The following is a 12,498-nucleotide window of genomic DNA, read 5'->3' as shown; positions in this document are numbered from 1 at the left end:
GGAGCCGGCGGGATGCTCCGGGCCCTGTGGCCGGGGCGCCGCCATGTTGATGCACCCCACGGCTGTGGGGCGCACGGTGAGACCCTAAACCCGCAACACCCCGCGTTCGTGGGAGCTTTGTGACCACGGTGCGCAGGCTCGGGGTGCCCTCGCTGCCCCACGCGGGGAAAAAAAGACGAAAGAAAAAGCTAAAACAAATAAATATATAAATAAATCGAGCGCAGGGAGGGCGCGGAGCAAGGGGGGGATGAGGACTACAACGCCCATCGTGCCCCGCGGTGGCGCACGCGCGGCAGGGGGTGGGCGGGGCCGCGGCGCGCGGCGCGCGTTGCCGCGCGGGGATTGGCGGGCGGAGCTGTCCGTCAAGGCCCCCCTCCGCCCCGCCCCCGCCGCGGCGGTGCCTGCCCGGGCTCGGCGGGCGCGCGCACCGGGACCCCGCACCGGCACCGGGGACCCCGCACCGGCCCCGCGCCCCCTGCCGGCCCCGCCCCGCCCGGCCGCGACACCGGCACCGCCTCCCGGGACCGGGACCGGCCCCGCCACCGCCGGCCGCGCCCGCCCCGCCCGGTACCGCGCCGCCACCGCCGCCGCCGACCCCACCATGATGAAGTTTCGGTTCCGGCGGCAGGGTGCCGACCCGCACCGCGACCGCCTCCGCCACGACCTCTTCGCCTTCAGCAAGGTGCGTCCGGGGCGAGCGCGGGGCGCGGCGGAGGGTCCCGGGGGGGCGGCGACCACCGGGAGGCACCGGGCGGGGTGCGGGGTGCGGGCACCCCCCCTCCCCGAGGGCGCGGGGCTGCGGGACCCCACGGCGCGGGATGCTGCCCGCGGCGAGGCGAGCGGCGTGCGGGGCACCGCCTCCCCTTCCCCCCCGCGGGAGCACCGTGAATCCCCGGGAAGCCGCGCACCGGGACCCCCCGGCACTCCCGGGAAGGGGGCACCACCGGGAAACGGGGCTGCCGGGAAGGGGGACGCCCGGGATCAGGGGTGCGGGAAGATGCATCCCCGGCGGTGGCTACCGGGAGCCCCGGGTGCGGGATGCGCCCCGGGGAGCTGCGCTCCTCCCGCGGAGTGCACGGGGGCAGGATGCGACCCTCGCCCCGGCGCGACATCCCTCCTCCCAGCCCCTTCCCGGAGCGTCCCCTTTCCCGCACTCGCCCTGTCCCGGCGCTTCCCTCAGGCCTCGCTCGCCGGCGTTTCGGGGTGTCCCGTGGTCCCCCAACCTGTCTGGCCCTGGAGCATCCCTGGCTGCACCCCCCGTGTGGGGCTCAGCCCCTCGCCCCAATCCCCGCAGGAGTGGGATAATTGGTGGTGCTGGACCTCCTGTGTCGGAAGGAAGGGCTGATAATCCCCGGGGCTTGATCCCCTTGCACCCCACACTGTGTCTGTGGGGCTCGGGGATCATCGGACTCGCAGCGTTTGGGCACTGGGGACGTTTCCCACTGGGCTCCCTCATTCGGGGTGGGGGACACCCCCAAGCTCATCAAACAACGCTGGAGGGACCCTGCGAGCCCTGGGGCGGGGGACCCTTCCCTCAGGGCATCGGGCTGTGCCGGCGGGTGCCCTGGGACTCCCTGCACCCCATCCCGGGAGCCCCGCAGCGTTGGGACCACCCTCCTGCGCTGGCCCCGGGGGTAGGAGACCACAGGCAGTGGCCCCTGGAGGAGCCCAAACCGTGTCTGTCCATCCTCTGGCACATCCTGGCACTGCCGTTGGGTACTTGCCCAACTCACAACGGGGACGGGGCCGTGCACAGAAGGGACCCCTGGGCTGTCCCACAGTGGGGCCGAGCTGGGAGGTGCTGGGGTGTGCTGGGGGGGAATCAGAACCAACACCCCCTGCCCAGCACAGCCCTGATCCCCCCGGAGGGAGTCTGGCCGGGGTGCAAGGCTCAGCCCAGCTGGAGCCCCCTGTTTTTGGGGAGTGCATTCCCACAGCCGGATCCTGCCCAAGGGGGGCATCCTGTGGGGTCTTTGCCGGTGGGATGTCCCGGGGGGGGCCGGTGGGAGCCCCGCTCCGGCCGTCCCAGCGCTGGGGCCGCCGGCTGCCCACCTGCCTCCCATTAACGGTTGTTTTTCCTCCCGAGCTCCAGATCTGCCTGGGATTTGCTGTAATTTGGCCGGGAGCGCGGCTTGGCCGGCCGGCACAGCCTGCCGGATGCGGCCCCGCTGCGGGCGGGAGGGAGGGCTGCGGGCGGGGGGCTGAGCCGGGCCCCCGTCCGGGATGGGAGTGCTGGGGAACAGCTGGGACAGTGCTTTTTGGGGAGACAGGGATGCCGCTGTCATCACGTTGGGCCCCGGCCTAAAGCATCACTGTGGCGTCCCTGCGCTGCTGCTGTCCCAACTCCTTCCTCCAGCCCAGCATGCATCCCAGGGGGATTCAGAATGGCCCTGTGTGGGGCTGCCATAGGAATCAGCACCCACGAGCATCCACTACCTCACTCCTTGGATGGGAGGGGACCCACTTGGATAGGCTGGGATGCCTTGGACGGGCTGGGGACGTTGTCCCGCTCCCGAAGGTGTCCCTTGGGAGGGGAGCAGGATCTGGGTGACGGTGGCTGCCGCCGGCGGGTGTGAAAAGCCGCCCCGCTGCGCCTCTCGGGATGCCCCAGACAAAGGGAGCAGGTCAGGATCCGGCCAGTCTGGCTCCGACGGGCTCCGTATCGTCTGATCGCGCCGCGGCTGCTCAGCCGAGCTGCCCCCGGGAGCCCTGCAGTCCCCTCGGGGCCGGGGCGGTGGGTGCCCCCCGCGTCCCCCCGCTGCCAGGCGGCAGCCCCTCCCCAGCTGGCAAGCCCAGGCACGCCATCACCGGCCGGGACTTCCTTGGGAAGGTGCCCGCAGGCGGCACGCGGCTCCAGCGGGGACGTCCCGGGCACTGGCGGGTCCCGCTCGCCTGGTTCTGCCACCCGGCATTGGGGACCCCCGGTGATGACACGGTGGGGGTCCCGCTCACCCCTCCTGGGGTGTCCCTACCTCGGGCAGGGGGTTTAGAGCAGAGGGTCCCATCCCCAAAGTGCTGGTGGGTGGTGGGGCAGCTTGAGCAAGCTCAGACCTACCCTGGTCCTCAGTGTGGCTCTTGGGTTGGGTTTTGGGGTGCTGAGTGGAAAAGGGATGAGAAGTGATGTCCCCACTCCCCAAGGCCTCCCTTGGTGGCAATGGGGACAAGACAGCATCCTCGTGATTCCCCACTGTAGGGGTGATGCTCAGGCTGGCACAGGACCAGAGCCATGGGGGTTAGAGGAGGCTATGAGGGGTGTCTGGGTGGCAATCAGTGGTGGGGGGTCCCCCTCTGACCTGCCTGTCCCCTTGGCAGACAGTGGAGCACGGCTTCCCCAGCCAGCCCAGCGCCCTGGCCTATGACCCTGTGCTGCGCGTGATGGCCATCGGCACCAAGGCGGGAGCTGTCAAGCTGTATCCTTTTCCCTCCCGTGAGCAGGAGGTAAGGATCCTCCCCAAGCCCTCCTGGACTCCTCTGGCTCTCTCCATCCTGGGGAATGCTTGGAGACGTGGCTGTGCTGCTCCTGGCCCATCCGGCAGCTCCTGCTCCGCTGGCGTCCATCCGTCCATCCATCTGTCCAGCTGTGCTGCAGCTGGGCTGGGAGGGGAAGGGGAGGGTGGAGGAAACCCCCACCTCACCCAAAACTTCGAAGGGGTGGTGGGGGCAAAGGCACTTGGCCGTCCTGGGTGGCATCCCAAGTGGGGGTCCTTCCTGGTGTCACCCCCGCATCCCGGGGGGCTCCCGTGCATCCTGGCCTCGTCCCCGCAGCCCTCGGGGGGGGCGGGAGAGGGGCAGCGGGAGCTCTGGCCGGCCCGGCGCCGGGGTGAGGGGCTGTGGTGGGCGCTGAGCCCGGTCCCGGGTGGGGGGCCGAAGCAGGGGACGCCGGCCGGGCTTTTGTTGCCGGCAGCGTGCAGGGAGACTTCAGAGGGCTGCTGGCGGGCGGCCAGGGCTGGATGCAGCCCATGCTCGGGGCCCCGCGCCGCAGGAATGCGGGGTGGGGGCGCGGGGCGGCTGCGCCCGCAGCGGGGTCGGGGTCGGGGTGCGGGGGCCGCGCCGCTCCCCCTCCCCCAGGCCGGCGGCTCGCAGCCTCCCGAGCACAAAGATGGCGTGTTTTGTTCTGCCGGGGCCGCCCGGGTGCCAGCCCGGCCGCGACGTCGCCGGCCGCCCCGCTCGCCCGCCCGCCCGGGGCTGCTGGTCCCGCCTGAGCCCCCCCAGCCTCACGGGGATGCCTTGCGGGGGCTGCGGCACCCTGAGCATCCTCTGTGGGGGTGGTTTTGGGGTGGCACCCACTAGTGTGGTCCTGCACCCCATGCCCAGCCAGCCCCTCTCCTGCTGCCGCCACAAAGATGCTTCTGGAGGTTGGTGGTGCTGGGGAAGCCGGCCCGGGTGAGGCGGCAGCCAGAGCTGGCCTGACTGGCATTACTGGTTAGTGGGGGCACCCATGGGTGCTCCCTGGCCAGGCTGGGTGGATCTGGCTGCAGAGGCAGTCCAGCATCAAGGGCATGCCAGCGCCTGGGGGGTCTCCTGGGGCAGCTGGGGGTCCCTGGGCTTGGCCCCCTGTCCCATACACTGGTGTTCTTGAGCTACTTGCACCACGGGCTCTCAGCTTGCGGCACCAGTTTTGGTGGGGAAAGACCCCGGGATGAGTGAGAATGGTGGTATCCCCCCTCTGCATAGCACCCAGAGCCCCCTGCGTGCTCCACCTCGCACACCCCATTGTCTGCTCTCCCCAAAACTCCACAGCTCCCGCCTGGCTCTGCCAGCTCAGCCGTGCCCGGCGCTGCCAGACAGCTCCTGCCTGTCCGGCTGGGCAGAGCCGACGGGCTGGTTCCCTGTGCTGAGGGCACCAGGAGGCAGCTGGGAGTGAAGACCTCTGGCACGTGACGTGCTCAGATGTGGCTGCACTGCTGACACCGGGCTGGGGGGAGCAGCTGGCTGGGTCCGGGGGTGTGGGGGATGCCAGGCCGGGGTGCTCCATGCGGTGCTGGAGCCACTGCGCGGGTCCTGCCCCGGTTCCTGCCGAGCAGCGTCGCTGAAGGAGCCGGGACCAGTTGGGTGAGTGAGGCTGTGCCGGCGCATGCCGAACCCCACCCCGCTGCCGGTGCGTGCCGGGGCTCCCGGCGCCTCTCACACACCCACCCCGGCCATGTGTCGGCCGCAGCCTGACCTGGGGCATCCCGGTTGGAGTTGAAAGTGCTTGGTGGATCCCAGCCTGGCCTGGAGTGTCCCAGTCAGAGGAGCTTGGTGGATCCCAGCTGGGGACAGTGGCCAGCTCTGACATGTGGCACAACCAGGGATGCTCTGCCCTGGCTCTCCCGGGACAGGAGGCTAAACTGGCACTTGCTGACAGAACCGTGATCTGAGGGAATTCGGGGGGTCCTGGGGTTCACTGGGGGCTGGGGGGCTCTACTCTCGTTGTTTCTTTGACGGCCCTCCCAGATACGGTGCACCGGGTGTGGAGCTGACAGGACTGCACAAGGAGATGGCCACTGTCACCCAGCTGCACTTCCTGCCTGGCCAGGTACGTGGGTGTCCTGGGGGGGGGCCTGGCAGCAATCCCCTGGGCCCCCACACACCCCACTATTATCCCCCCATCCTCAGGGCTGGCTCCTCTCGCTGCTGGATGACAACACGCTGCACCTCTGGGAGGTCTGCCAGAAGGAAGGCTGCTCCCACCTGGAAGAGACCCGCAGCTTCGGCCTCCCAGGACGCCCAGGGTCCGGCAGCACTAAGTACTTGCCTGAGGGAGGGGTCCCAGCCGCTCCCCCGTGGGGCTGCGGCCAAAGGGATACCGCTGCCGGCTGGGAACGGCGCGTGGGAGCAGCCGCCCTGCTCCGGCGGGACGGTGGCCAAGGTCCCCTCAGTGGTGGTGTTTTCTCCACTGAGATCCTCCTCCGATCCCGACAGGGGTGCTGGGGGGATGCAGCGCAGCTCTGGGTTTTTATAGGTGCTGGCAGGGCCCTGGGGTGATTAATGGCTCTCATTGCTGCCAGCACTAAAGCTGTCCCTGTCCCCATCCTCCTGGGCCCAGGGCAGTGGGGATGCAGGGATGGGGCAGGAGAGGTTCGGGGGCTCTCCGCTGCCCCCCCAGACCCGACATGGTGCTGACACAGCCCCTCAACCCCCCCTCCAGCTGCTCCCCCGGCATCACGCGGGTGACGGTGGTCCTGCCGATGTCTGCCAGCCCGGTGGTCTGCCTGGGCACCGAGGGCGGTGCCGTGTACTTCCTCACCCTGCCCACCCTGACGCTGCTGGAGGACGAGACCCTCTTCCCGGATGAGATCCTGCAGAGGTGAGAGCCCTGCAGGGCCCGTGTCCACTCCCCACCACCCCTAGTCCCCCCTGACCCCCCGTGTGTGTCCTCCCGCAGTGTCCCCGATGAATACCGCTGCGGGAAGGCGCTGGGGCCAGTGGAATCCATCCAGGAGCACCCGCGCGACGGCGGCCGGATCCTCATCGGGTACAGCCGGGGGCTGGTGGTCCTCTGGGAGCAGAGCATGCGTGTTGTCCAGCACCTCTTCCTGGGGAACCAGGTACCGGGGCTGGCGGGGGTCTGGCAGGGCTGTGGCCATGTGTGTGTGTCCCCATCTGGATGCTGAACCCCCCGTGTGCCCCCACAGCAGCTGGAGAGCCTGGCCTGGGAGCAGAGCGGGAAGAGCATCGTCAGCTCCCACAGCGACGGCGGGTACATGGTGTGGGCGGTGAGCGGCACCGGCCAGAGGACACAGCAGCCCGTCATGTCCACCATCCCCTACGGTATGGGATGGGGCTCTGGGGGGCCTCTGGGGCTGGGAGCTGATCCCCCCAGCCCCGTGCCACAACCGCAGGGTCGGTGTCTTCCTTTCAGGTCCGTTCCCTTGCAAAGCCATCAGCAAAATCCTCTGGCGCACCTGCGAGTCGGGGTACGTGGGTGGGCTGGAGGTGGGCACAGGGGCCACGAGGGGGGTCCAGGGTCTGATGGAAGCTGCTTCCTCCCACGCAGGAACCCCTTCGTCATCTTCAGCGGGGGAATGCCACGGGCCAGCTACGGTGACCGGCACTGTGTGAGCGTGCTGCAGGGCCAGAGCCTGGCCACGCTCGACTTCACCTCCCGCGTCATCGACTTCTTCACCGTGCAGGCTGCGGAGGTGCCCGAGGGAGGTACGTGCAGCTGGGACCACCCTGGGAAGCAGGTGGTGGTGGTGGTGTGTGGGGATCTCTCCTTGCAACCGTCTCCCCTCTCCCCAGGCTTTGAGAACCCCCGAGCCCTCGTGGTGCTGGTGGAGGAGGAGCTGGTGGCCATCGACCTCCAGACACCAGGCTGGCCAACCATCCCTGCCCCATACCTGGCACCCCTCCACTCCTCTGCCATCACCTGCTCCTGTCATGTCTCCAACGTGCCCCTCAAGCTCTGGGAGAGGATCGTCAGTGTTGGCGAGCAGCAGAGCCCCCGGCAATCCTCTGCGGTCAGTGGCCGGGGTGGTGGGGAGGGAGACCCCCGAGCCCCCAGGGCTGGGCTGGCGGGCTCCATCCTCCCTCCTTCCCTCCATCCCCTCTCCTTCTCTCCCTCCAGGCTTGGCCCATTGATGGGGGGAAGAACCTGGCCCAGGAGCCCACGCAGAGGGGGCTTCTCCTCACTGGGTGAGTGGCCTGGCAGTGGGAGGGGGGGCCTGGGAACTCCAAACTGTGAGGGGGACACACATCCTCACCCCTTCCTGGGGTGGGGAATTGGGATGGGGTGGTGGTGAGGCCCAGCCACTTGCTGGGTGGGCTGCCTTTCCTCATTCAGCTTGATGGCTGGGCACGAGTGTGCCACCCTCTGCGCTGTCCTCCCTTGTCCCCCCCTCTGGCACGGTGGCTGCCAGCACACAGGCGGCTCTTGTTAGCCGGGCAGATGTCGGGGCCCCGTGCTGACAGGGCCCCCCCGCGCAGGCACGAGGACGGCACGGTGCGGTTCTGGGATGCCTCAGGGGTCTCCCTGAAGCCCCTCTACAAGCTGGGCACTGCCAGCATCTTCCAGACAGACTGTGAGCACAACGACAGCCTCAACCAGGCGGGCGAGGAGGAGTGGCCGCCGTTCCGCAAGGTGAGGTCCCCAGGGCAGGGGGGGCACTGCCATGGACCCTGGCACTCCCCTGGCTCTGCCAGCACAGAGGGGGGCAAGCCCAGAGGCGGGCACGGGGGGTGCACCTGCCGGAGCCATCCCGGCTGCGCCCCGGGGACGTGTCCCCCGGCTCAGGGCACAGCTGCCGTGTGACGCACCGTGGGGACACAAGGGACGTTTGTTCCGTGTGCCCCGTCCCGCGGGTGTGCCCTGGTGGAGGGGGAGAGTCGGGGGTGCGTGGGGACAGACCTTCCCTGGGCGTGATGCCATGTGCCACAGCTGCTGGGAGGATGTGGGGGTGCAGCGGGGGGCCCACCCCACAGCTGTGTGAAGGGTCCCAGCCCCCCTTCACCTGTGTCGTCCCCCCCCAGGTGGGCTGCTTTGATCCCTACAGCGATGACCCACGCCTGGGTGTGCAGAAGATCGCGCTCTGCAAGTACTCGGCCAAGATGGTGGTGGCAGGCACAGCAGGGCAGGTAGGGCAGAGAGAACAGAGCAGGGGCTGGCTGGGCACCTCTCGGCTCCCCACTTGGGGACCCACAGCATGGGGGGGCTGCAGAACCCACAGACCACCATGGCTGTCCCTGAAGGGCTCCTACCCATGGGGTTTAGCCCCTGGCATGCTGCAAGGTGGCTGGCTGGAGGGCCCAGCATGTGCCCCGCTCTCCATGCTTGTCCCTGCAGGTGCTGGTGATGGAGCTGAGCGATGAGAAGTCGGAGCACGCGGTCAGCGTGGCCACGGTGGACCTGCTGCAGGACCGCGAGGGCTTCACCTGGAAGGGGCACGACCGGCTGGCCCCCCGGAACGGCCCCCTGCACTTCGCCCCTGGCTTCCAGCCCAGTGTGCTGGTGCAGTGCGTCCCCCCCGCCGCCGTCACCGCTGTCACCCTCCACTCCGAGTGGAACCTCGTGGCCTTCGGCACCAGCCACGGCTTCGGGCTCTTCGACTATTACCGGCGCAACCCCGTGCTGGCCAGGTATGGGGGCTCTTGGTGCTGGGGACACCCCAGAGCGACGTGGCGGGGTCTGGGTGCTGAGCGTCATCGGTGCCTGCAGGTGTACCCTGCACCCCAACGACTCGCTGGCCATGGAGGGGCCCCTGTCCCGCGTGAAGTCCCTCAAGAAGTCCCTGCGCCAGTCCTTCCGCCGCATCCGCAAGAGCCGCGTGTCCGGCAAGAAGAGGCTCAACGCCAGCAGCCCCTCCAGCAAGGTGGGCAGGGAGCGGGGGCCACCGCTGCGGCTCCCTGTGCCCGCCGGGCAGGGACTGACCCCGTGTCCCCCTCCCCAGGTGCAGGAGGCCAACGCGCAGCTGGCGGAGCAGGCGGGGCCCCCCGAGGTGGAGATGACGCCGGTGCAGCGGCGGATCGAGCCCCGCTCGGCTGATGACTCGCTCTCGGGGGTCGTGCGGTGCCTCTACTTCGCCGACACCTTCCTCCGCGACGGTGAGACCCCCCTGCCTGGCCGGGGAAAGCCCCTGAGCTGGCTCTGGCTGGTGCCATGCCGAGGGGGCTCTGACACTGCTCCCACCGCTGCAGCCGCCCACCACGGCCCCACGATGTGGGCAGGGACCAACTCGGGGTCGGTGTTCGCCTACGCCCTGGAGGTGCCGTCGCAGGAGAAGTTCTCGGAGCGGGCGGTGGAGGCGGTGCTGGGGAAGGAGATCCAGCTGATGCACCGGGCGCCAGTGGTGGCCATCGCAGTGCTGGATGGGCGGGGGAACCCCCTGCCTGAGCCCTACGAGGTGTCTCGGGACCTCGCCAAGGCCCCCGACATGCAGGGCAGCCACTCCATGCTCATCTCTTCAGAGGAGCAGTTTAAGGTGAGCACGGGGTTCAATGTCCTGCTGTGGAAGGGATGGGACACAACACGTCCTATGTCCCCATTGTGCAGAACCAGCCAGGTCTGGGAGCTCTCCTATGCCTGTCCCCAGGGTGGTGGATCCAAGGGGAAGGTGCTGCCCTTTGCTAAGGGCACCACCAAAACCCTGCAGGTTCCTGTTGCCCTCTGACACCTGGCTCCTCTTCCCCTCCCAGGTCTTCACGCTGCCCAAAGTGAGTGCCAAGACCAAGTTCAAGCTGACGGCGCACGAGGGCTGCCGGGTGCGGAAGGTGGCCCTGGTGAGCCTGGCCAGCGCCGGCTCCGAGGAGCGGCTGGAGAACTGCCTGGCCTGTCTCACCAACCTGGGGGACATCCACATCTTCACCGTGCCCAGCCTGCGGCCCCAGGTCCACTACAGCTGCATCCGCAAGGAGGACATCAGCGGCATCGCCTCCTGTGTCTTCACCAAGCACGGCCAAGGTGAGGGCGCCACGTGACATCCCACGTCGATGGGATGTTGTCCTTTGCTGCAAGCCCCTGAAGCTCCCTTCTGTCCCCTCTGTAGGTTTCTACCTAATCTCGCCGTCCGAGTTCGAGCGCTTCTCGCTGAGCGCCAGGAACGTGACGGAGCCGCTGTGCCGGCTGGAGGTCGCCCGGCTCCAGGACACCTCCTGCCTCAGGTGGGACATGGCCCAGGGGCCACGGGGGCTTTGCTGCAGCAGCAGCCCTGTGCACCCACCCCACTGGCACTGGCTCTGGACATAACTTGTCCCTTTCCTTCCAGCAACAGCTTGATGGCGACGCCAAAGCTGCCACAGGCGAACGGCACCCACGTCCCGTGCAGCCCCGAGGGCCAGCACTCCCCCTCCGACAGCGACCGTGAGTGATCCCCCTGTCCCGGCACAGACACCGTGTCCCGTGGGCTCTGCCCTGGGGCTGGCTCCATGGCCTGGCTGCCTCCAATCCTCCCTGTCCCCATCGCTCTCCAGGGTCCCCTGAGGAGCACTTGGCTGCCTTCTCTCCTGGCCCCATTGACTCCCCCAACAGCAGCCTGGAGAACCCCCTGGACACCACTGGGGACATCACTGTGGAGGAAGTGAAGGATTTCCTGCCGTGAGTGGGCTGGGAATGGGCTAACTGGTGCCAAGGGGCTGTGGTGGTGCCCTCAGCTGCCCCTGACCCTGCTCTGCCCCAGGTCCTCGGAGGAAGCAGAGCGGAACCTGAGGAACGCCAGCGAGGACGAGGCCCGGCCCACGGGGATCCTCATCAAGTGAGGTCTGTGAGGGGCTGGTCCCTGGGGTGGGAGTGGGGTTTGGTCCTGGGAACCCAACGCCACGCCCTGGCATCCACATCCCTCCTGGGAGGAGTGGGAATGTGCTGTGGTCCCCTGGGGCTGGTGGAGGAAGGGGAGCAGGGGGGGATGCGTGTCCTGGCTCTCCCAGTCCCCTTCTCAGGGGCCGTGTCCCCTGCAGGCACCGCCGGCCTCCCTGACCCATCTCAGTGCTCGGATTCCCGGGACGCGCGACTCGACTGGACCCCCCGCGCCCCCTCCCCCTGTAACGTAGACTCGCCTCTTCTCTAACATCTGGCTCCGGCACCTTCCCCACGCACCTCCCTGCCCGGCCGCCGGCCCCGGACCCTCAAGCTGGGCCTGTGGGGCACAAACTCTTCCCGGGGAAGATATTTTTCTTTTTTATACACGGTCGAGTGTCACTGTCCCCTGCTCCAGAGCCCCCTTCCTGGGGGATGCTGCTGCTTCCCCGGCTCCGTGGGGAGGGCTGGGGCTCGTGGGATCCCCCCTTGTCCGCCGGTTTTGGTCCCTCGGGGAGGTGGAGGGCCAGGAGCCCCTGGGCACGGCCCCCCCCATACCCTGGTCTGTGTTTACATGCCCGGCTCCCTGCAGTTTACAGCCCCATCCCCTGCCAGCTCCGGCTGCCATGCAGGGACTGTCCCATTCCCAGGGGAGCCCAGCGGGGACCCCCTGGTTCCCAGGCAGGCACCAGAGGCCTTGAGCAGCCCGGGGAGGGGCACAGTGGGGGGGTCACAGGTGGCCTTTTTCTCTTAGTGGCTTCTCCAAGGGCTATTCTCCAGGTTGGGCTCCGTGCCTGCTGCTCCTTTCTGACACTAATTCCTGCCATGGGTGGATTTGGGATGGGATCACGCTGTGGGAATACACACCGGCTCCTGCTCCTGGTCCGTGTTGGTGCTGGGGGGGCAGATGGGGCTGCCCCAGCCCCCTCCTGCCCCAGGCTGGGCTGCCCCACCCTGGGGGTCTCACTGTGCCAAATCCCCCCTGGGCTCTGAGCCCGGCCTTGCCCTCCCAGGGGGCTGTGGTGATGCCGGCTCTGTCCCCTGGCCCATGGTGGCTGTCCCCATAGGGCTCAGCCTGGCCCCTGCCCCTGTCTTTTTGGGGATCCAGGGCCGTCGTGGCCCCCCCACGGGCTCTCTTGCGGTACGTGTGTGGCTGGGGGGGTCGGGCTCTGTCGCTGCCGGCTGAGGCCGGGGCTGTAGCGTCCCTGGTAGAACCCCCCTCACACCTCATCCTTGGTTTCTTTTTTTTTTTTTGTTTTGGTTTTTTTTTTTTTTTTGGTAAGATGAAT

The 12,498-nt window shown here is 68.5% G+C and overlaps 1 protein-coding gene across 2 annotated transcripts; it reads left to right on the top strand.

Moving 5' to 3' along the window:
• The first annotated feature begins 535 nt into the window (after positions 1–535).
• LLGL1 (LLGL scribble cell polarity complex component 1) lies at positions 536–12,471 on the top strand. 2 transcript variants are annotated; one of them, XM_050317259.1, is made up of 23 exons: positions 536–682; positions 3,313–3,410; positions 5,437–5,518; positions 5,599–5,714; positions 6,131–6,289; positions 6,368–6,530; positions 6,618–6,753; positions 6,845–6,899; positions 6,980–7,137; positions 7,225–7,442; positions 7,550–7,617; positions 7,909–8,062; positions 8,452–8,556; positions 8,765–9,057; positions 9,137–9,290; positions 9,369–9,522; positions 9,616–9,899; positions 10,114–10,378; positions 10,464–10,578; positions 10,683–10,777; positions 10,888–11,011; positions 11,094–11,173; positions 11,371–12,471. In XM_050317259.1, the coding sequence occupies exons 1-22, from the start codon at positions 602–604 to the stop codon at positions 11,170–11,172; spliced, it is 3,156 nt and encodes a 1,051-aa protein (XP_050173216.1). In that variant the 5' UTR covers positions 536–601; the 3' UTR covers position 11,173; positions 11,371–12,471. The 2 variants fall into 2 exon arrangements, with proteins under 2 accessions (XP_050173216.1, XP_050173215.1); XM_050317258.1 differs by having other exon boundaries at positions 5,599–5,729.
• Positions 12,472–12,498: the final 27 nt, after the last annotated feature.

Source organism: Myiozetetes cayanensis, unplaced genomic scaffold, assembly GCF_022539395.1.
Source record: "Myiozetetes cayanensis isolate MyiCay16 unplaced genomic scaffold, myiCay2020 scf20-37, whole genome shotgun sequence".
Classification (NCBI taxonomy): Eukaryota; Metazoa; Chordata; class Aves; order Passeriformes; family Tyrannidae; genus Myiozetetes; species Myiozetetes cayanensis.
Note: the sequence above shows the minus strand (reverse complement) of the source record. Positions and strands in the feature narration are given on the sequence as shown.

What these genes read in the sequence shown, in the direction of transcription:
- LLGL1 (XM_050317258.1), top strand. Translation starts at nt 602, where the DNA reads ATGATGAAGTTTCGGTTCCGGCGGCAGGGTGCCGACCCGCACCGCGAC. An exon ending in AAGGCGGGAGCTGTCAAGCT is followed by an intron (nt 3,411 to 5,436) that starts GTATCCTTTTCC and finishes CGGCCCTCCCAG; the next exon opens with ATACGGTGCACCGGGTGTGG. An exon ending in AGGGGGCTTCTCCTCACTGG is followed by an intron (nt 7,618 to 7,908) that starts GTGAGTGGCCTG and finishes CCCCCCGCGCAG; the next exon opens with GCACGAGGACGGCACGGTGC.